Here is a 16,806-nt window from a genome sequence, read left to right as displayed (position 1 = left end):
GCTGAGAGAGCTGGGGGGGAATTGGAAAAACAATCAATTATCACAGGTAGAGAAAAACTTCAGGGACAGAGACAAGAACTTCAAGTTAATGAGGAAAATGTATCCAAAATTATCATTGAAACAGGACTATAAAGTTTCCACTGTAGACTGGCAACACCTTCAGGATGGCTCAGCAATAGTATCTCATGAAACTTTGCTTTCTGAAAGCAAAAACAAAATGACTAATTATTCATTGAAGAAGACAGCCCTACCAACAGGCAGTTTCCTTCTCAACACAGCAAATGCTACTTGAAAGACAAAGATTTTCTGCAGTGCAATATAAAGTATTTATTATTACAATATTTACAATATGACACACTAGAGAGAAGCTGTTAAATATTGTAGAAGAAGCCACCTGTATTTCAGATGCTTTTCATCTTGATTTTAACAAAACCAGACCACAAGAGATTCTGTTCATCTACCCCAGAAGAGTCAGAGAAATCAGTGAAGTGCTGTAAAATTATCTGTGAAGAGATAAGTCTTCAGAGAACAGTTACCTGTTCTGCTGGAAAAAAAAAATAACCACCATTTATGCAGACTGCTGAAAAATCCTAGAATGGGTTGGAAGGAACCTTTTAAAGGTCACCCAATCCCAACCCTTGCTTGCCATGGGCAGGAACACCTTCCACTATCCCAGGTTGCTCCAAACCCTGTCCATCCTGGCCTTGGACACTTCCAGGGATAGAACAGACACAGCTTTTTGGGTTTTTTTTTTCTCTGGGAAATCCATTCCAGGGCCTCCCCACCCTCACAGGGAAAAATCTCTTCCCAAATCCCATCTAACCTTGCCCTCTGGCAGTGGGAAGCCATTCTGCTTTGTCCTGTCCCTCAATCCCTCGTCCAAAATGCTTCTCCAGCAACTCCTAGAGCTCCTTTAGGCACTAGAAAGGGCTCTAAGATTTCTCTGGAGCCTTCTTTCCTCCAGGCTGGACTTTCCCAGCCTGGCTCCAGAGCAGAGAGGTTCAAGCCCTCAGCATTTTCTCAGCCCTGTTGAACTTCAGGAGGTTCCCCTGGTCCCTGAATATGTCTAAAAAACCACTCAGGTATGAGAATATTGCAGTTTTCTGTGATTTTTTTTTGCAGTAATTCAAACAAGGAGCATGACCTGACAGCATTCACTGTGTGAGACACACGCTGTGTCCTTGTCTGCTGAGACTGGAAGGCAGAGGGTTTGGATTTCCCTTTCCTGCTGGTTTGTCCAGAGGAAAGGAGGACATTGAATATATTCATTGCAGTGAACAAAGCATTTCATTTCCTCCTATTCTGCTCTCCCCTGCAGCCCTTGCTTAGTCAGGGGCTGAGGGATGAGCTGTACTTCACCTGTCTGGAAAACATCTCCACCTTCACTGCTCAGGGTTTTTTGGAGGTTTTTGCTATTGGAAGGCTCAGCAGTGCAGATTTACTGATGGTTCCATAAGCCTGGGAGTAGCTGCCCATCGATGCTCTGGGATCTCCTGCAGCTCCCACGTTTGCAGTGATCTGGAACATCTTTTTGCTGGGTTTCAGAAGGGGACGATCATCTTTGCTGTGACACTGGGGATTTCTGGGATTCTGAGTGAGAAAGAAAAGCCCAAGAGATGTTAATAAGCTGGAATTAGCTTTCTGGAATGCAAAAAGGATATGAGTTTGGCTTTGGTCAGCATTATCCTCTCAGGAAATCAACACAAACTCAGGGCATGTGGAGGTTGATCTTCTCCCTGTTCTGCTCTTCCTGCCACAGAAAGTTGGTCACAATTCCCTAAAGATTCTTCCAAATGCATTGGTCATTGCAAGCAGCAAACTCCACAATCCCACCTTGGGGAATAAATGGCTTCTCTCACTTTCAAAACGTTTTGGAAGGGATTTCAAAGCAGAGGGGCTGAAAGGTGGGTTGCAAGTGTACTACTGGACATGCTTGAAAGTTCCTGGCAACCTGGGCTACTGGAAGGTGTCCCTGATGGAATGAGATGAGTTTTAAGGTCACTTCCAGCCCAAACAGTCTGTGATTCTGTGATTCCATCAATCTGTGGTGCCTCTTTCCATACTTTTCCTCTGCCATAAGCTTCCTCTGATCCCTTCTGCAGGTGCCAGCAGTCAGCAGGTAGCTCAGGAAGGTAAAAAAAGCAGGAGAAAGAGGTTTTAAAAGAACCCTGTGAGGGTAAAGATTTTTGCAGGAAGCATGGCCAAGGATAGGGAAGAGGGAGGAGCAGAGAGGACAGGATTGACATCTTCACAGCTCAGCAACAGCAATCCATTAGAACCACAGAATCATGGAATCACAGAATTGTTGAGCTTGGAAAAGCCTTCTGAGTCCAGCTGCTCCCTCAGCACTGCCAAGGCCACCACTAACCCATGTCCCCAAGTGCCACATCCACATGGTGTTGTATCTCCCCAGGGATGGGGACTCCACCACTGCCCAGGGCTGCACAGCCCTTTGCAGGTCCTAAACCTCTCCTGGAACCACTTGAGGCCATTTCATCTCATCCTGTCCCTCATTCCCTGAGAGCAGAACCCAACCTGGCTGCAGAGAGTGAGAAGATCCTCCCTGAACCTCTTTTTCTCCACATCAACTGCTGCTGCTTCAGTGTCCCCAAGCTCTGTTCCCTTCTCTGGACACTCTGCAGCCCCTCAGAGGTCCCTCAGCAGAGTCCAGCACAGGGGACAGGCACTTCTGGGCCTCTGGCCACACCATGGCTGGTACAAATCAAGTGCCATTGGCCTCTTACCCACCTGGGCACACCTGGGCTCATGCTCTGCTGCTGTCACCAGCACCAGCAGGTGACATTTTCCAGCTTTCCAGAGTTGCTGTCACCACAGGTAAGGGTGGGAAGTGAAGCTACTCACATTGTAAAGGTTCTGCACACTCGTGGGGGAGAGCCTGGTGTTTGGCAATGTGGTTTGTCTCCCTGGTTTCCCATTGCTGGGGATTCTGGACTGTGGTGGAGGTGCAGAACAGTTCCTGATCCCAGCACCAGGATTTGCATTTCCTGCAGAAGGGAAAACATGAGAGAAAGGAGGAAAATTGGGAGAGCACAGGACACACTGGCTGAGGCAGGGACAACACTCATCCAGCAGTGTTTTGTTTTTATGTCATTTCCCTCCCACACTTTCACCCCCTCATTTTACCATCCATTTCTCCATTTCTTTTCCATCATTCTCTCCTCCTCTCTTCCCCACAAGGTGGGTTACACCCTGGTGTAGGAGAGTGGTACCTACTCTGCACAGTGGTGTGTGTGATGGGGTTGTACACTGTCCCACCAGTCTGGGATTTCTGACACACATTTCTGGCCAAATCCTCGCTCTGGCTGAGTCCAGCTGTGGCTCCAGGGTTTGGAGGAGGAGGTGTTGGTTCTTGCTGGCTTTTCCTGGTGGGTTCAGGGACTGAGCTGGAATTTGGAAGAAGTGTGCTGGGTTCAGACTGGCTCAGCTGAATGGTTTCTCTCTGCTCTTGCTCCTTGACTTCTCCTTGGTCCTTGCTCTTTGACTTCTTCTCAAGGATCATCTGCAGAATGGAAAAGCTGGTTAGACTTCATGCAGCAACAAAATGTCATATTTGTAAGAGGAATACTTATAAATATCTGCAATTTGGGTAGGAAAAAAGTATAATTTTGGAATTAGATGATCTCTAAAGTCCCTTCCAACCCAAACCTGAGTCTGTGATTCTCTGACTGTTGAATCCAGCATAATGTATTTCTCTCTAAGCCAGTCTTCCCCTGAGATTTTTCTTTGGAATTTAAGATGTAAAGGTCTCTCAAAGATTGGAACTGGCTGATCAGACACCAAGGTGTAATTGTGTCAGCAGGGATGGAAAGCCCAGGGCAAGACAAAAACAAGACAGTGACAGAATGTGTAAAGTGTGTGCAAGAATTGCAGGTTACCTGGAGGATTAGGATTTGGGGAAATATGAAAGTACCTCATACAATTTATTTCTATATTCTGCCACAGACAGCTGGACATCATCACCCAAAGGAAGGATCACATCATAATCCAAAGAGGGTTCCCTGGCAGGACAGTGGAATCTGAGGAAATGAGAACACATCATGCAATTTGCTGACTGAAAGCAGATTATTAAAGTTTAAACAGGACTGTAAAACAATCTCCTGTCAATAGGGTTGGAGAAAATAATTAGCTTTGCCATTCTTTCTGTGATGCATTTAAAAAAATATTTAGGCCAAGAGTAGGTTTGTAATGTCCCAGAAAACATCAGGGGAAGCCAAACACTCTCACCTGCTGACATAAGGATGCTGCAGAGCCTCCTCTGCTGTCAGGCGTTTCTCAGGGTTAAATACCAGAAGTTTCTTCAGCAGATCCAAGGCAGGCAGTGGAGTAGAGGATGGGAAAATCTCCTCAAATGCTACCCTCTTCCTACAAGTCAGAAAACAATGATGTGAGCTGTCAGTGTCCCAATTCTCAGTGAATGGAGGAATGACAGTTCTGGGGATGACATCAAGGTGACAGCAGAGCTCAGAGTTCACTCTCAAAAAATGAATCCTAGAATGGTTTGGCTGGGAAAGGACCTTAAAGCTCATCCCTTTGCAGCCCCATGATCCCACAAATCTACACCTGAGATCACAGGAACATTCAGTTTAAAAACCTGGTTCTGCATTTTGAAATCTTAAATATAATTGTGAGAGTGATGAAGAAAGGATCTTGAAAAATCAGTTTTGAGCCCCAAATCTTACTCATATTTCAAGTAATTTCTGTTTAAGGGTTTGGAGCAACCTGGGCTAGTGGGAGGTGTCCCTGGCCATGTCAGGGGGGTGGATGAGATGATCTTTAAGGTCTCTTCCCACCCACAAAATAATTATGGAATTATTCTGTAATTCCATAATTCCACAAGTCCTACATGAGATGATCTGAGACTCACAAACACCTCAAGCTTACCTGGAACTCATGTGGTTAATAACTGAGGCTTTGTACTCTGACTGCAGAGCAGAAATATCTGCAATAGGAAAAAAGACACTGTTATTGCCAAGATGAGGATTAGCTGAGCTGCAGAGTTTAGAAAGGAAAGGCAATATTTGATATTAACCTAGGAAATTATCCTCATAAAACTCAGTCTGTGGAAGGGGGGATGGAATATTTACAGATTTTCTAAGCTGATTTTTGAATTCCTGCTTATTAATCATGCATTTCATGAATTTGCATTCTCATAGCCACAGATGCAGAAGCACCCAGATATCTCAATTTCTTATTTTCCTATAACATTCATAAGGAAGTCTTTAATTTCCTTGGAAAAGTATCAGAATAAATAAAAGATACTTTCTTCCCTGACCCAGCCAGGCTGCTCTTTTCCACTCTCAACCCCTTTTCTAGATCCTTTTCCATCCTACCTTCAGGGGATGGAGCAGGGATGACCCTCAGGATTTGCTCTATTTGATTCATGGTTGATGTTCCAGGAAAAAGAGGTTTTCCAAGCAGCATCTCTCCGAGGATACAACCAATGCTCCACATGTCTACACCCTTAGTGTAACTACAAACAGGAATAAAATAGAGTTAGGATTAAATCAAGCAACTATTTTCCTGTATTTCCTGGTATTCACATCACCCACATTGATTTCTTTTGCTAGAAAGCATGCTTGGTGACTTCTCAGATATAAATGCTCACAGGTTTGAACTTTAAATTGAATAAAATTTGGGAATTGTCAGACTGGCAAGCATGGAACAGAAAGGAGTTTATGCTACTCAAAGTCTAGTCTAAGAAACCATAAAAGGAAATATATTACAGGGAAATGCCAGAAGAAAGTAATATATTAAAATTAATGCCAGAACAAGGTAATATATCCTTTTCCTATGATCAAGAATGAAGATAAACAATGTTCTTTGGAAACAACTGGCTTTGGTCATAAGGTACATACAAAGCAGTTATAATAAGTTAAAAATTATGTTTTTAAGCAAAGTAAATGCCAAACAGTGGGTATAGGATGGTTTGCAAAACATCCACATTTAAAATTCAGGATACTACCTCAGCATCTATTTATTCACTTTCCTGGTTTTTCATATTTAATTTAAAAAAAAAGGACTCAACCTGACTAACAAGCAGCTGGTTTAACATTTGATTACAGACTATTTCCTGAAGCTCTATCAAAAGCCACTGTTTCCATTTGGAAAATGGAAGTTGTCAAGCAAGTTGTTGGTTGGAGGGAGGAAAAAATCAGCTTGGTGGGAGGAGAAAGGGTGACAATGAACTGCTCATGGATGTATTTTGACACTCCAAGAACACAGGAAGGACATGAACATGTTCAGGAGAGGTTTTTATGTTGCAAAACTGCAGCTGAATTGTGTATTTGAGGAAATTGCTAATGTGACTGCATCTGGTGATATTGAAAATCAAGCAGACTGAAGGCTTTCAGATAAAAAAATTTGCCAAGTGGTGAAGAAATCATCCTTCCCTCACCTAGGAGAGGCCAGCAGGATCTCAGGGGCTCTGTACCAACGGGTGGCCACATATTCAGTCAGGGCAGGGCTGGTTTGATCCTCACTGAGCTGGCACAGGGACCGAGCCAGGCCAAAATCACACAGCTTCACACAGCACTGGGCATCCAGCAGGATGTTGGAAGGCTGGAGAGAACACAGCAGAGTTCATTGGGCTTTTAATCTTTGAATAGCAGATTATAATAATTATTATTATTAGGGTTTTTGTACTTGGATATTTCTGCATGCTTTTCCTATGGAGACAGGCTGGGATAGCTGGGGGTGTTTCCCTGGAGAAAAGGCTCCAGGGAAAATTTAGAGCACCTTAAAGGCCTCCAGGAGAGCTTGAGAGGCACTTTGGACAAGGGATGGAGGGACAGCACGATGGGGAAATGGATTCCCACTGCCAGAAGGTGAGTTTGGTTGGGATTTTGGGAAGAAATCCTTCCCTGGGAGGGTGGGGAGACCCTGGAATGGATTTCCCAGAGAAGCTGTGGATTCCCCATCCCTGAAAGTATCCAAAGCCAGGGCTTGGAGCAACCTGAAGAGTGATCCTGTCCATGGCAGCAGGTGGGAATGGAAACTTTGAATGTCCCTTCCATCCCAAATCAGTCTGGGATTTTATTCAGATTTTTTCTATCATTTATTCAACAGCAAACTGGAGTGAAGGATACAGACCAGGACTGAAAAGTACCTTCTGATCCCTGTGGATCACATTCCCTGAGTGGATGAATTTGGTTGCCTTCAGGAGCTGGTAGAGAATGTAACACTTGTGGATGTCTTTCAGCAAATTCCCCTTTTTAATCACAGCATGTAAATCTGTGTCTGGAATATATCACAGCAGGAATAGATTTACATCAGGAGATATCAGTAGTGTCAGGAATAAGTCATTTAAATCAGGATAACTCCTAAGAGAGGTTGGGTTTGAGGTGCTGCTGCAGTGCTGAGCCTCACCCATGGACTCAAAGATGAGGTAGATGTCCTTGTCATTCTCAGCTTGGATGACATCAAGCAGCTTGATGATGTTTGGATGTTTCCCAAATTCCTGCAGAGGGAAGAAAGCCAGCTGTCAAAATGGTGTGGTTTGGTTGTGAAGCATAAAAAGGAAAAATAACCTATTTCAATGGGTGTTATTGTCTAGAACAAATATTAAAGTGCTGTTTCCTCCATTAGGCTTCTTCTGAAATGAACTTTAAAAATGGATTTAAGTTTGTTCCATAATATAAAACCAGTCAGTTCATCCAAAAAATAATCTCTGCTGACTGAGACATCAGTTCTGAAACTCCCTCCATACCATTTATAATAAAATCCAGTCCCCTTTATGCACCTCACATTTCCTACTGAAGAATTATTGGGGATTCAAAATAGATCAACATTCACAGTTAAAAACCCAAACAAAAAAACCCCAAACATTTAGATCTGAGATCAGATCAACATTTTAACATCCAGAAAAGGTCACAAAACAACAAATTCACCTGCAGCAAGCTGTGAAAACACTCAAAAAGCAGTGAGTTTTCATTCTGAGGAGAATAATCACAATTCTCATCCAAACAATCTAAAGAAGGTTTTTACCCAAAAGGGGATATTATTCTAGATCAATCTTGACAGTGTTAGTTGAGTAGTATTTAAAAAGGAAAATTCCACTTTCTCACACTGCCTTGCCCTGGAACTGATAACAGAAAGTCATGAAAAAATTTCAATCTGTACTAAAAAAAAAATAATTACCATGGAAAAAAACTTGTCAGGGCCAGTTCTGTTAATCTCAAACTAAAGAACAAATGACAATAATACCAAAATGACATTTTCAAATTGGCCTAAAATGCACCTGCAGATCTGCAGCTACACTGAACAGCAAAAACCTGCAAGAAATGACCAGAGAATCAGAGAATCATTCACACTCCAGATTCTACAGCAACTTCTCAATTAAAATAATAGATAATTAATATGAATAGATAATTAATATGAAACAGTAACCCAGTCCATCAAATGACCTTGTGATAAACAGAGATTGAACAAAGCAATTATTATACACAAACAAATTTAGACAAACAGAAGGTTCAGAATAACAGAGTATTTTTCACATGTTTTTCTTTCTGATCCCTCAGTCTTGAAGATCAAGAAAGAGGTTTAAAACAAGAGGGGAAACTAAAATTCTTGAAGTCTATTAAGCACTTAATACTTCCATAAATTATGGAAGTATTAACTTCCCAAGTGACTCCTCCTTTCCTTCAGGAAAAATAAGCTTTTTTTCTCCTCCACCCATCCACTCCAGGAGTGTTGCACTTCCAGAGATGATCTAATTTACAGGTAATTCACTTCTGAGGAATTGTTTAGATATTTAGCTTCAAAGCTTGCAGCTTCTATTTCAGGCTTAAGGAATGACTAAAAAGTAAAAAAAAACAAAACAAAAACTCCTTCAAAGCTTGCAGCTTCTATTTCAGGGTTAAGGATGACTAAAAAGTAAAAAAAAAATAAATAAAAGTCATCTCTCTCTTACTTAAACTTGGCAGTCTTAGGAAATTCCTCTTCTGTGAGCTTTGCCTCACTTGTGTTCTTAGAAAACCACAAGTTGCAACAAGATTATTTGAAAATATTGATGTTTGCACATGGAAAGTCTGAGGAGGAGTGGAGAGATAATTGGAATGTCACTGATAAGGTAAATTATACCAAAACTAGAGTAATCTTAAGGAATTCCTTGCAGAATTTCCCTTTTTGTTTTGCTTCAATTATTTGAAGTGATTAAATTGCTTACAGTGTGATGGAGAAAAACAATTTTGGTGTGTAATTCTCTCTCTCACTCCATCCCCAATTCCAATCTTGGTGGTTAAAATGTTAGAAAAACAATTTCTATCCACAAAGAAGCAAAAAGTGACAAAAGGTACAAGTCAATGTGTTGATGCTGCAGCAGACACATTGCTAAAAATGGGGAAAGAGTAAAAAAAAAAAACCCCAAATGGAGTTTTCATTCAGGTGGGTTCACCCTGAAAGGCTCCTTGAAACCAAGATGGTGCAGAAAAGAAATTAAAAGAGTTCTCAACTGCATTTTAGGGAACAGCAGGAAGAAAACAGTTGGACATCAGAGACAATAAAAAATCAGAGAAGAGGGAGAACATGGACATTACCTGCAGGAACATAATCTCTCGAAATGTTCTCTGGAAAAAAAAAAAGAATAAACAGTTTTATTATCACCTCAAGAGAATGGCAGAACAGTTCAATGACAGGGTTCAATCCACTCCTCGTTTGTACATTCTAGAGCTTTTGACATTTATTGCTTGGTTTTATCCCAATACAGCTGCAGACTGTATTTTTACATACATAATTATTATCCCTCAGAGACAAAACTCCTGAAAATACCCACAGAATCCCCACCACACCTCAGAACACATAAAAAATCTCTCACCTGAGCATCTGTTCTGTTCCTGAAAGCGTCAAAAATCTTTTTCACAGCGACTGTTTCTCCTGTCTGGCGGTCAATCGCTTTCCAGACGATGCCATAGGCCTGGGGAGAAGCATGGAGAGGTGAGCTTGTCCTGATAGAATTATATTTATATAATAATGAATTCTGAGAATTCTGGGCTTATTCCTCTCAGCCCATGAATTTTTTTTTTTAAGAAAAAACACCTGAACACAGGTTAGGCAGTGGAAGCAGAATGTATTCAAAGAGGGACTGGAAGGAGAGATGATCACCAGGAAGGTGGAAAAAAGAGAAATTATCCTTTTTTCTAAAGGCTAAGGAGTTACTCAGGAGACAAACTGAGAGTTGGGGTTGCTCAGCCTGGAGTAGAGAAAGCTGCAGGCAAACTTTAGAGTCCTTCCAGTGCTTAAAGGGACTCCAAGAGAGCTGGAGAGGGACTTGGGACAAGGGATGGAGGGACAGGACAACAGGGAATGGCTTCCCAGTGCCAGAGGGAAGGATTAGATGGGATTTTGGGGAGAAATTCTTCCCTGGGAGGGTGGTGAGGCTCTGGCACAGAGAGGCTGGACAAGGTTTGGTGCAACCTGGGCTAGTGGAAGGTGTTCTTGTCCATGGCAGGGGGTGGAACGAAGATAAAAAATGATCTTTAAGGTCCCTTCCCACCCAAAGTGGTTCCAGGTATGCTCACTTACTGTGCTCCTTCAATGCTGAAATATACTGAAATATACTGAAATATACTGAAATAAATATACTGAAATATACTGAAATATATCGAAATATACTGAAATATACCGAAATATACTGAAATAAATATACTGAAATATACTGAAATGTACTGAAATAATATACTGAAATATACTGAAATAAATATACTGAAATATACTGAAATATATACTGAAATATACTGAAATATATACTGAAATATACTGAAATATACTGAAATAAATATACTGAAATATATATACTGAAATATACTGAAATATATACTGAAATATACTGAAATATACCGAAATATACTGAAATATACTGAAATAAATATACTGAAATATACTGAAATAAATATACTGAAATATACTGAAATAAATATACTGAAATATACTGAAATGTACTGAAATAATATACTGAAATATACTGAAACATACTGAAATATACTGAAATAATATACTGAAATATACTGAAACATACTGAAATATACCAAAATATACCGAAATATACCGAAATATACTGAAATATACTGAAATAATATACTGAAATATACTGAAATATACTGAAATACTTCCAATACTTTTCAATACTGAAAGGGGCTTGGTAAGAAGGAGGAAGAGAGACTTTTTGCCAAGGTCTGTAGTGACAGCATCCCAAAATTACTGAGGTTGGAAAATGCCCTCTTACTGTGCTCCTTCAATGCTGAAATATACTGAAATATACTGAAATAATATACTGAAATATACTGAAATATACTGAAATATACTGATATAAATATACTGAAATATACTGAAATATACTGAAATACTTCCAATACTTTTCAATACTGAAAGGGGGTTGGTAAGAAGGATGGAAAAGAGACTTTTTGCCAAGGTCTGTAGTGACAGCATCCCAGAATTGCTGAGGTTGGAAAAGCAATTTTTAGGTCCAACCACTAACACAGCACTGTCAGTTCCAACATTAAACATTTTTTTTCCTCCTTCAATTAAAAGCTGTGTTGTCTGTTAAGGCAACAGGAGCTTCTACCTGAGTTTTCCCCATTCTGGATGATTGTGATACTTGCAAATGATGATGGCTCAGTCTCATTTGTGGTACAGATACAGTTTTTTCCTTGATTCTGATAATGAGGGAAACACCTAAATACTCATATTAACACAACTAAATGATGACAAAGAGCTGCCAGAATAGAAAAGCAGATAAATGGGGAGGGTTTAGAGCCTGGCTTATGAAATATCTTAGAAATTACCATTGGCTCGTGTATAAAAACACATTTCATGGACAAGATAAGACTTGATGCAGCATGATCTGACTAGAATAAATTATTACAGTAAATATAGAAGGATTTGGCAGGCACAGGGAGAATGTAATTTGAGACTCAGATCCATTTTATTATTTACTTTTGACCTCTCACAGCCTGTCAGAGTTCCCTTGGGTCACCTGTACCTCCCTCAGGACCCTGAGCTACAGATAGAGCTCCCAGTGTTGGAAAATAAATCAGGTTAAAAATTTTGTGTAACTTTAGTCAAAGGGTTCTGTTTGTCTTTACCCCGAGAAAAGGAATTTTAGGTTTATTTTCAGGGCATTGTTCTACCCAGGTGAGGTCTGGTGGACTCAGCATATCAACAGATTGGGAGTGACCCCGAAGATAACCAGAAGGATAACAAAATATGAAAAAATAAAGGAAAATAAACCAGAAAGATAAAGGTTATTAACAGAAAATCCCCAGGACATGGTGGTTTATCACAAACAGCTACCCCAGATCACCTCCAGCAGGGCTGAAGACATCCTGGCCTGGAAATAACTGATAAGAAAAATTAAAGAATGAAGAATCTAATTAGCATCAGAAGTGAAGAAATTCAGATCCAATGAGAGACTGAATAGTGGGGTTTGCTTAACTTTGGACCAATGAATACTGACCCAATGCTTTGCTATGTGTTTTTACTGTATAAAATATCTGAAAAATCAGGTAAAAATGATGTATCCTGGAATGATTCTCTCTGCACAGCCAGACTGTGTGTGGATGAGATGATTTCTGTGGTACAGAACAACATCCTGGCCAGATAATAAAGTAACCCCTTGACTCTCTAACATTAAAAATGTTGTTGGAGGGTTTTTCTTTTTTCCTGCAGATTCGGTGACACCAGGGCCGTCTGAACTCCCAAAGATCCCCTCAGCTCTCCTGCAGCTCCTCAGCCCCTCAGGCTGCCTGGAGCTCCCAATTTGCCCTGAGTTACAGAATTCCCATGGTCGCCTGAACTCCCCAAAGATCCCCTCAGCTCTCCTGGAGCTCCCACAGTGTCCTGAGAGTTCCCAGGGGCGCCTGAACTCCCAAAAATCCCCTCAGCTCTCCTGGAGCTCCCTAGAATCCCCTCAGCTCTCCTGGAGCTCCCAATTTGCCCTGAGTTACAGAGTTCCATGGTCGCCTGAAGCTCCCAAAAATCCCCTCAGCTCTCCTGGAGCTCCCAAAGGTGTCCTGAGCTACAGACAGAATTCCCAAGGCTGCCTGAACTCCCAAAAATCCCCTCAGCTCTCCTGGAGTTCCCAAAGATCCCCTCAGCTCTCCTGGAGCTCCCACAGTGTCCTGAGAGTTCCCAGGGGCGCCTGAACTCCCAAAGATCCCCTCAGCTCTCCTGGAGCTCCTCAGCCCCTCAGGCTGCCTGGAGCTCCCAATTTGCCCTGAGTTACAGAATTCCCGTGGCCGCCTGAACTCCCAAAAATCCCCTCAGCTCTCCTGGAGCTCCCACAGTGTCCTGAGCTACAGACAGAGCTCCCATGGCCGCCTGAACTCCCAAAAATCCCCTCAACTCTCCTGGAGCTCCCAAAAATCCCCTCAGCTCTCCTGGAGCTCCTCAGCCCCTCAGGCTGCCTGGAGCTCCCAATTTGCCCTGAGTTACAGAATTCCCGTGGCCGCCTGAACTCCCAAAAATCCCCTCAGCTCTCCTGGAGCTCCCACAGTGTCCTGAGCTACAGACAGAGCTCCCATGGCCGCCTGAACTCCCAAAAATCCCCTCAACTCTCCTGGAGCTCCCAAAAATCCCCTCAGCTCTCCTGGAGCTCCCAAAGATCCCATCAGCTCTCCTGGAGCTCCCACTGTGTCCTGAGCTACAGACAGAGCTCCCATGGCCGCCTGAACTCCCAAAAATCCCCTCAGCTCTCCTGGAGCTCCCACAGTGTCCTGAGCTACAGACACAGTTCCCAAGGGCTGCCTGAACTCCCAAAAATCCCCTCAGCTCCCTCAGGCCGCCTGGAACTCCCACAGCGCCCTGAACCCCACACAGGCCCCCCGAGCTCTCCCAACTCCCACAACCACGCCAGCTCCCACGACCACCGCAGCTCCCACACGCCGCCCCCGCCGGCAGGCACTCACCCCCTTGCCCAGGCGCCTCTTGATCTCGTACTTGCGGCACACCAGCGGCTCCACCTCAGGCGGGCTCATGGCGGCGCCTCCCTGTTGGCGCCCGTTGCCATGGGAACGCGCCGCGCATGCGCAGCTCCCCTGCTTGCGGCTCCGCTAGGAGGCGCTGTGACCGCCTCAGCCGGGAGCTCTGAGGGAGAAAATCTAAGGCGAAATTGTAGTTTTTTCCGAGCTCCAGAATTGCTGGAAAAAGGGTTTTGGACGAGGGGGAGTGGTTTTTCACTGCCGGAGGGTAGAGTTAGATGGGATGTTGGGGAGAAATCGTGGAATCCTGCGCTGTGAGGGTGGTGAGAGCCTGGAGTGGATTTTCCCAGATTTCCCAGTGGATTTCTGTGGCTGCTCCATCACTAGAGGTGTTCAAGGTGATGCTTAAAATGCCGCTAAAAATTGAGGTGCAGACACTGCAGTATAGGAAAAAGGGTATTACCTTGGTTTAATAGGATTCCAGGTGCACCACGACAAAAAGAGAGAGCCAATACTACGTGTATACAATTTATGGACCTCACCAATTAGCATACCTATCTAAAATTCCCCAATAAGACACCTAACAAATGAAGTAATTTCCCCCTTATTCTAATTACCTCTCCCCAAAAAAGGCTAAAATTTAGTTTACAAAAACATGTTCCACGCATGAGGCTCTGTTCAAGGTTGGTGCTTCATGTTCTTGAGATTTTGGGGATGTTTCGTCTTCTCCAAAGAATTCTGAACTAGGCTAGAGTATAAGAATTATAAACATGTGGGGCTAAGATACAGGGAGTGAAGGTACAGGAATAGGAAAGGATATAAAGCATATAAAAAGGGTATAAAAGTATAATGCAAAAGGACAAAAACCCATCAGGCATCAGATGTCGGAAAGAAATCCTGGAATCCTTTGCTGTGAGGGCTTGAAATGGGATTTCCCAGATAAACTGTGGATTCCTCATCCCTGGAGGTGTTCAAGGTCTAGTGGAAGGTGTTGATAGGACTGGATGAGCTTTAAAGTCGTTTCCAATTAACCATGCTGAGATTAAATGATGCTTGGTTGGGTTTTCCCCCCCAGTTTTGATTCCTCACCCAATTCCAGCTTTTCTGACGAGGCTAAAGTTTATTTAATACAACACTCTTCACTCAGACTTAATACTTATGTAATTTTGCTTTTTTTCCTTATTTTCTACAGCAGGTAGAGAAAGGAAAAGATTTCTGAAGCCTGATCGGAATTAGGTGGTTGAAATCAAACTTGGTAAGCTGGATGCACTCAGTATATACTCTGTCATGACTTCTTTTTTTAAGAGAATATTATACATGTGGATTTAGTGTAATGGACTCGTATAACTGTCAATATTTCTTTGAGATAGGACTTCAATTTTACTAGTGAATTGGCATCTTAGGTGATTTGGATTACTGATGTATTCTTCCATCACTGACATCATTCATTTTGGGTGGAAGGTTTCCTTTATATAATAATGAATATTTATATAATAATGAATTCTGACTCTTACAGAGAGGCTTATCCCTCTCAGCCCAAGATTTTTAAGAAACTGCATTCAGTTTAGTTTTAAATGTTCATTTAAAGGGATTTGCTAAGTACTTTAGACTGTATTATTTTATGTTTAATAGGATACATTTATCTGTCTTATCCTCTTCACAGAGACATAAAGTTGTGTGTTTGCATTTACCAGCAGCAACCAATATCCAGGTCTTGATTGTGACAATTACTGCTGTAATTAGTGCAGTTCATTAACCTCTTGGTATCAATCTATGGAAAAAATTCATCTCTCTGGCAGCCCAGATAGTTAGCTTGGTGCAGTGCTGCTTCTGAGACCACTGGTTCCATTCTCACCTTGCCCAAGTCCAAGTTTTACTAGCGATTTGTGCACCTAAATCTGATTAAAATGTGATTTATACAACAGCTGCCAGTTCTTGACTCTGGGGATGAGAGCCCTCTGCTGTCCTGTGGATGGTGGTGATGAGAAGAATCCTCGTATTGTAAGAGCTTCTTTCTAATTCTTTATAAATTTGATGTTTCAATTTTATTTAGAGAAGAATCTATTGTAGTGAAATTCTGCAGATTGTTAAAAATGATGAATTTTAAAGCTGGGTTTGTGTGGTGATATTTCTGGTATTTTTTTTCTCCTGGGTGAGCTTTTAAACAGTCCAGGAGATACTTCTGTGTTTTAATATCCTGAGGAGAAGACTGTTCAAGTCTGTGCTGTCCTATTTGACTGAAAAAGCATGTTACTTAAATAACAGCAGGGATTTTATGTAGGAAGTGAACTAGTTAATTTTAAAATAAATCTATTGAATTTATTGAATTTTTTATTGAAAATATTTATTTTTATTGACAATAAATATTTTTATTGAAAATATTTATTGAATTTATTGAAAATCTACTGAGTTATTGAATTAGGATGTGATGCAGCCCAAGTCTATTTTGTGAACTACAAGGTCAACTCAAGTTCACCTTGAGAAGAACAGAAAAATAAAAAGTTTGAAAAGCTTCAGGAAATCTTTTCAGCATGGAAAGAGTATTTTAGTGCTGCTGACTGGTTTTGGATGAAGGGATAGCAAAGAAAACCAGCTGTGATTGAGATTTTATTACAAATGGAGATGAGAGCTTAGGTAAATCAGGCAGGCAGTAGCTTTATTGGGTCAATTATTTATTAATAGACACAAAACTAACAGACATGAGACTTTACACAGGAATAAACCAAAAGGGACTACTAATAGTTAAAAAATCCTGTGCATGATGTTACAGCTAGCAAAGTACAGCTTAAGATTCAGCGGATTTACCACCAAATTGATGAATTTTTCCTCTCAATTCTCAAGAAAATAACCACATAACTCATATCCAAGCTGCAGG

General features: G+C 41.7%; 1 protein-coding gene across 1 annotated transcript; it reads right to left on the bottom strand.

Annotated features, from left to right (window-relative positions):
- Window positions 1-85: 85 nt before the first annotated feature.
- LOC146442619 (extracellular signal-regulated kinase 2-like) lies at window positions 86-14,043 on the bottom strand. Its single transcript, XM_085053783.1, has 13 exons — window positions 13,920-14,043; window positions 9,833-9,931; window positions 9,555-9,584; window positions 7,387-7,477; window positions 7,127-7,257; window positions 6,416-6,579; window positions 5,352-5,491; window positions 4,903-4,960; window positions 4,246-4,383; window positions 3,932-4,037; window positions 3,235-3,520; window positions 2,863-3,005; window positions 86-1,590 (listed from the first exon to the last, which is right to left on the bottom strand). Exons 1-13 carry the CDS (start codon window positions 13,986-13,988, stop codon window positions 1,390-1,392), a joined length of 1,656 nt encoding a protein of 551 aa, XP_084909909.1. The 5' UTR covers window positions 13,989-14,043; the 3' UTR covers window positions 86-1,389.
- Window positions 14,044-16,806: the final 2,763 nt, after the last annotated feature.

This window comes from Lichenostomus cassidix, chromosome 2 (genome assembly GCF_008360975.1).
Source record: "Lichenostomus cassidix isolate B80296 chromosome 2, HeHo_3.0, whole genome shotgun sequence".
Taxonomy (NCBI): Eukaryota; Metazoa; Chordata; class Aves; order Passeriformes; family Meliphagidae; genus Lichenostomus; species Lichenostomus cassidix.
This window is presented reverse-complemented; position numbering and strand designations above follow the sequence as displayed.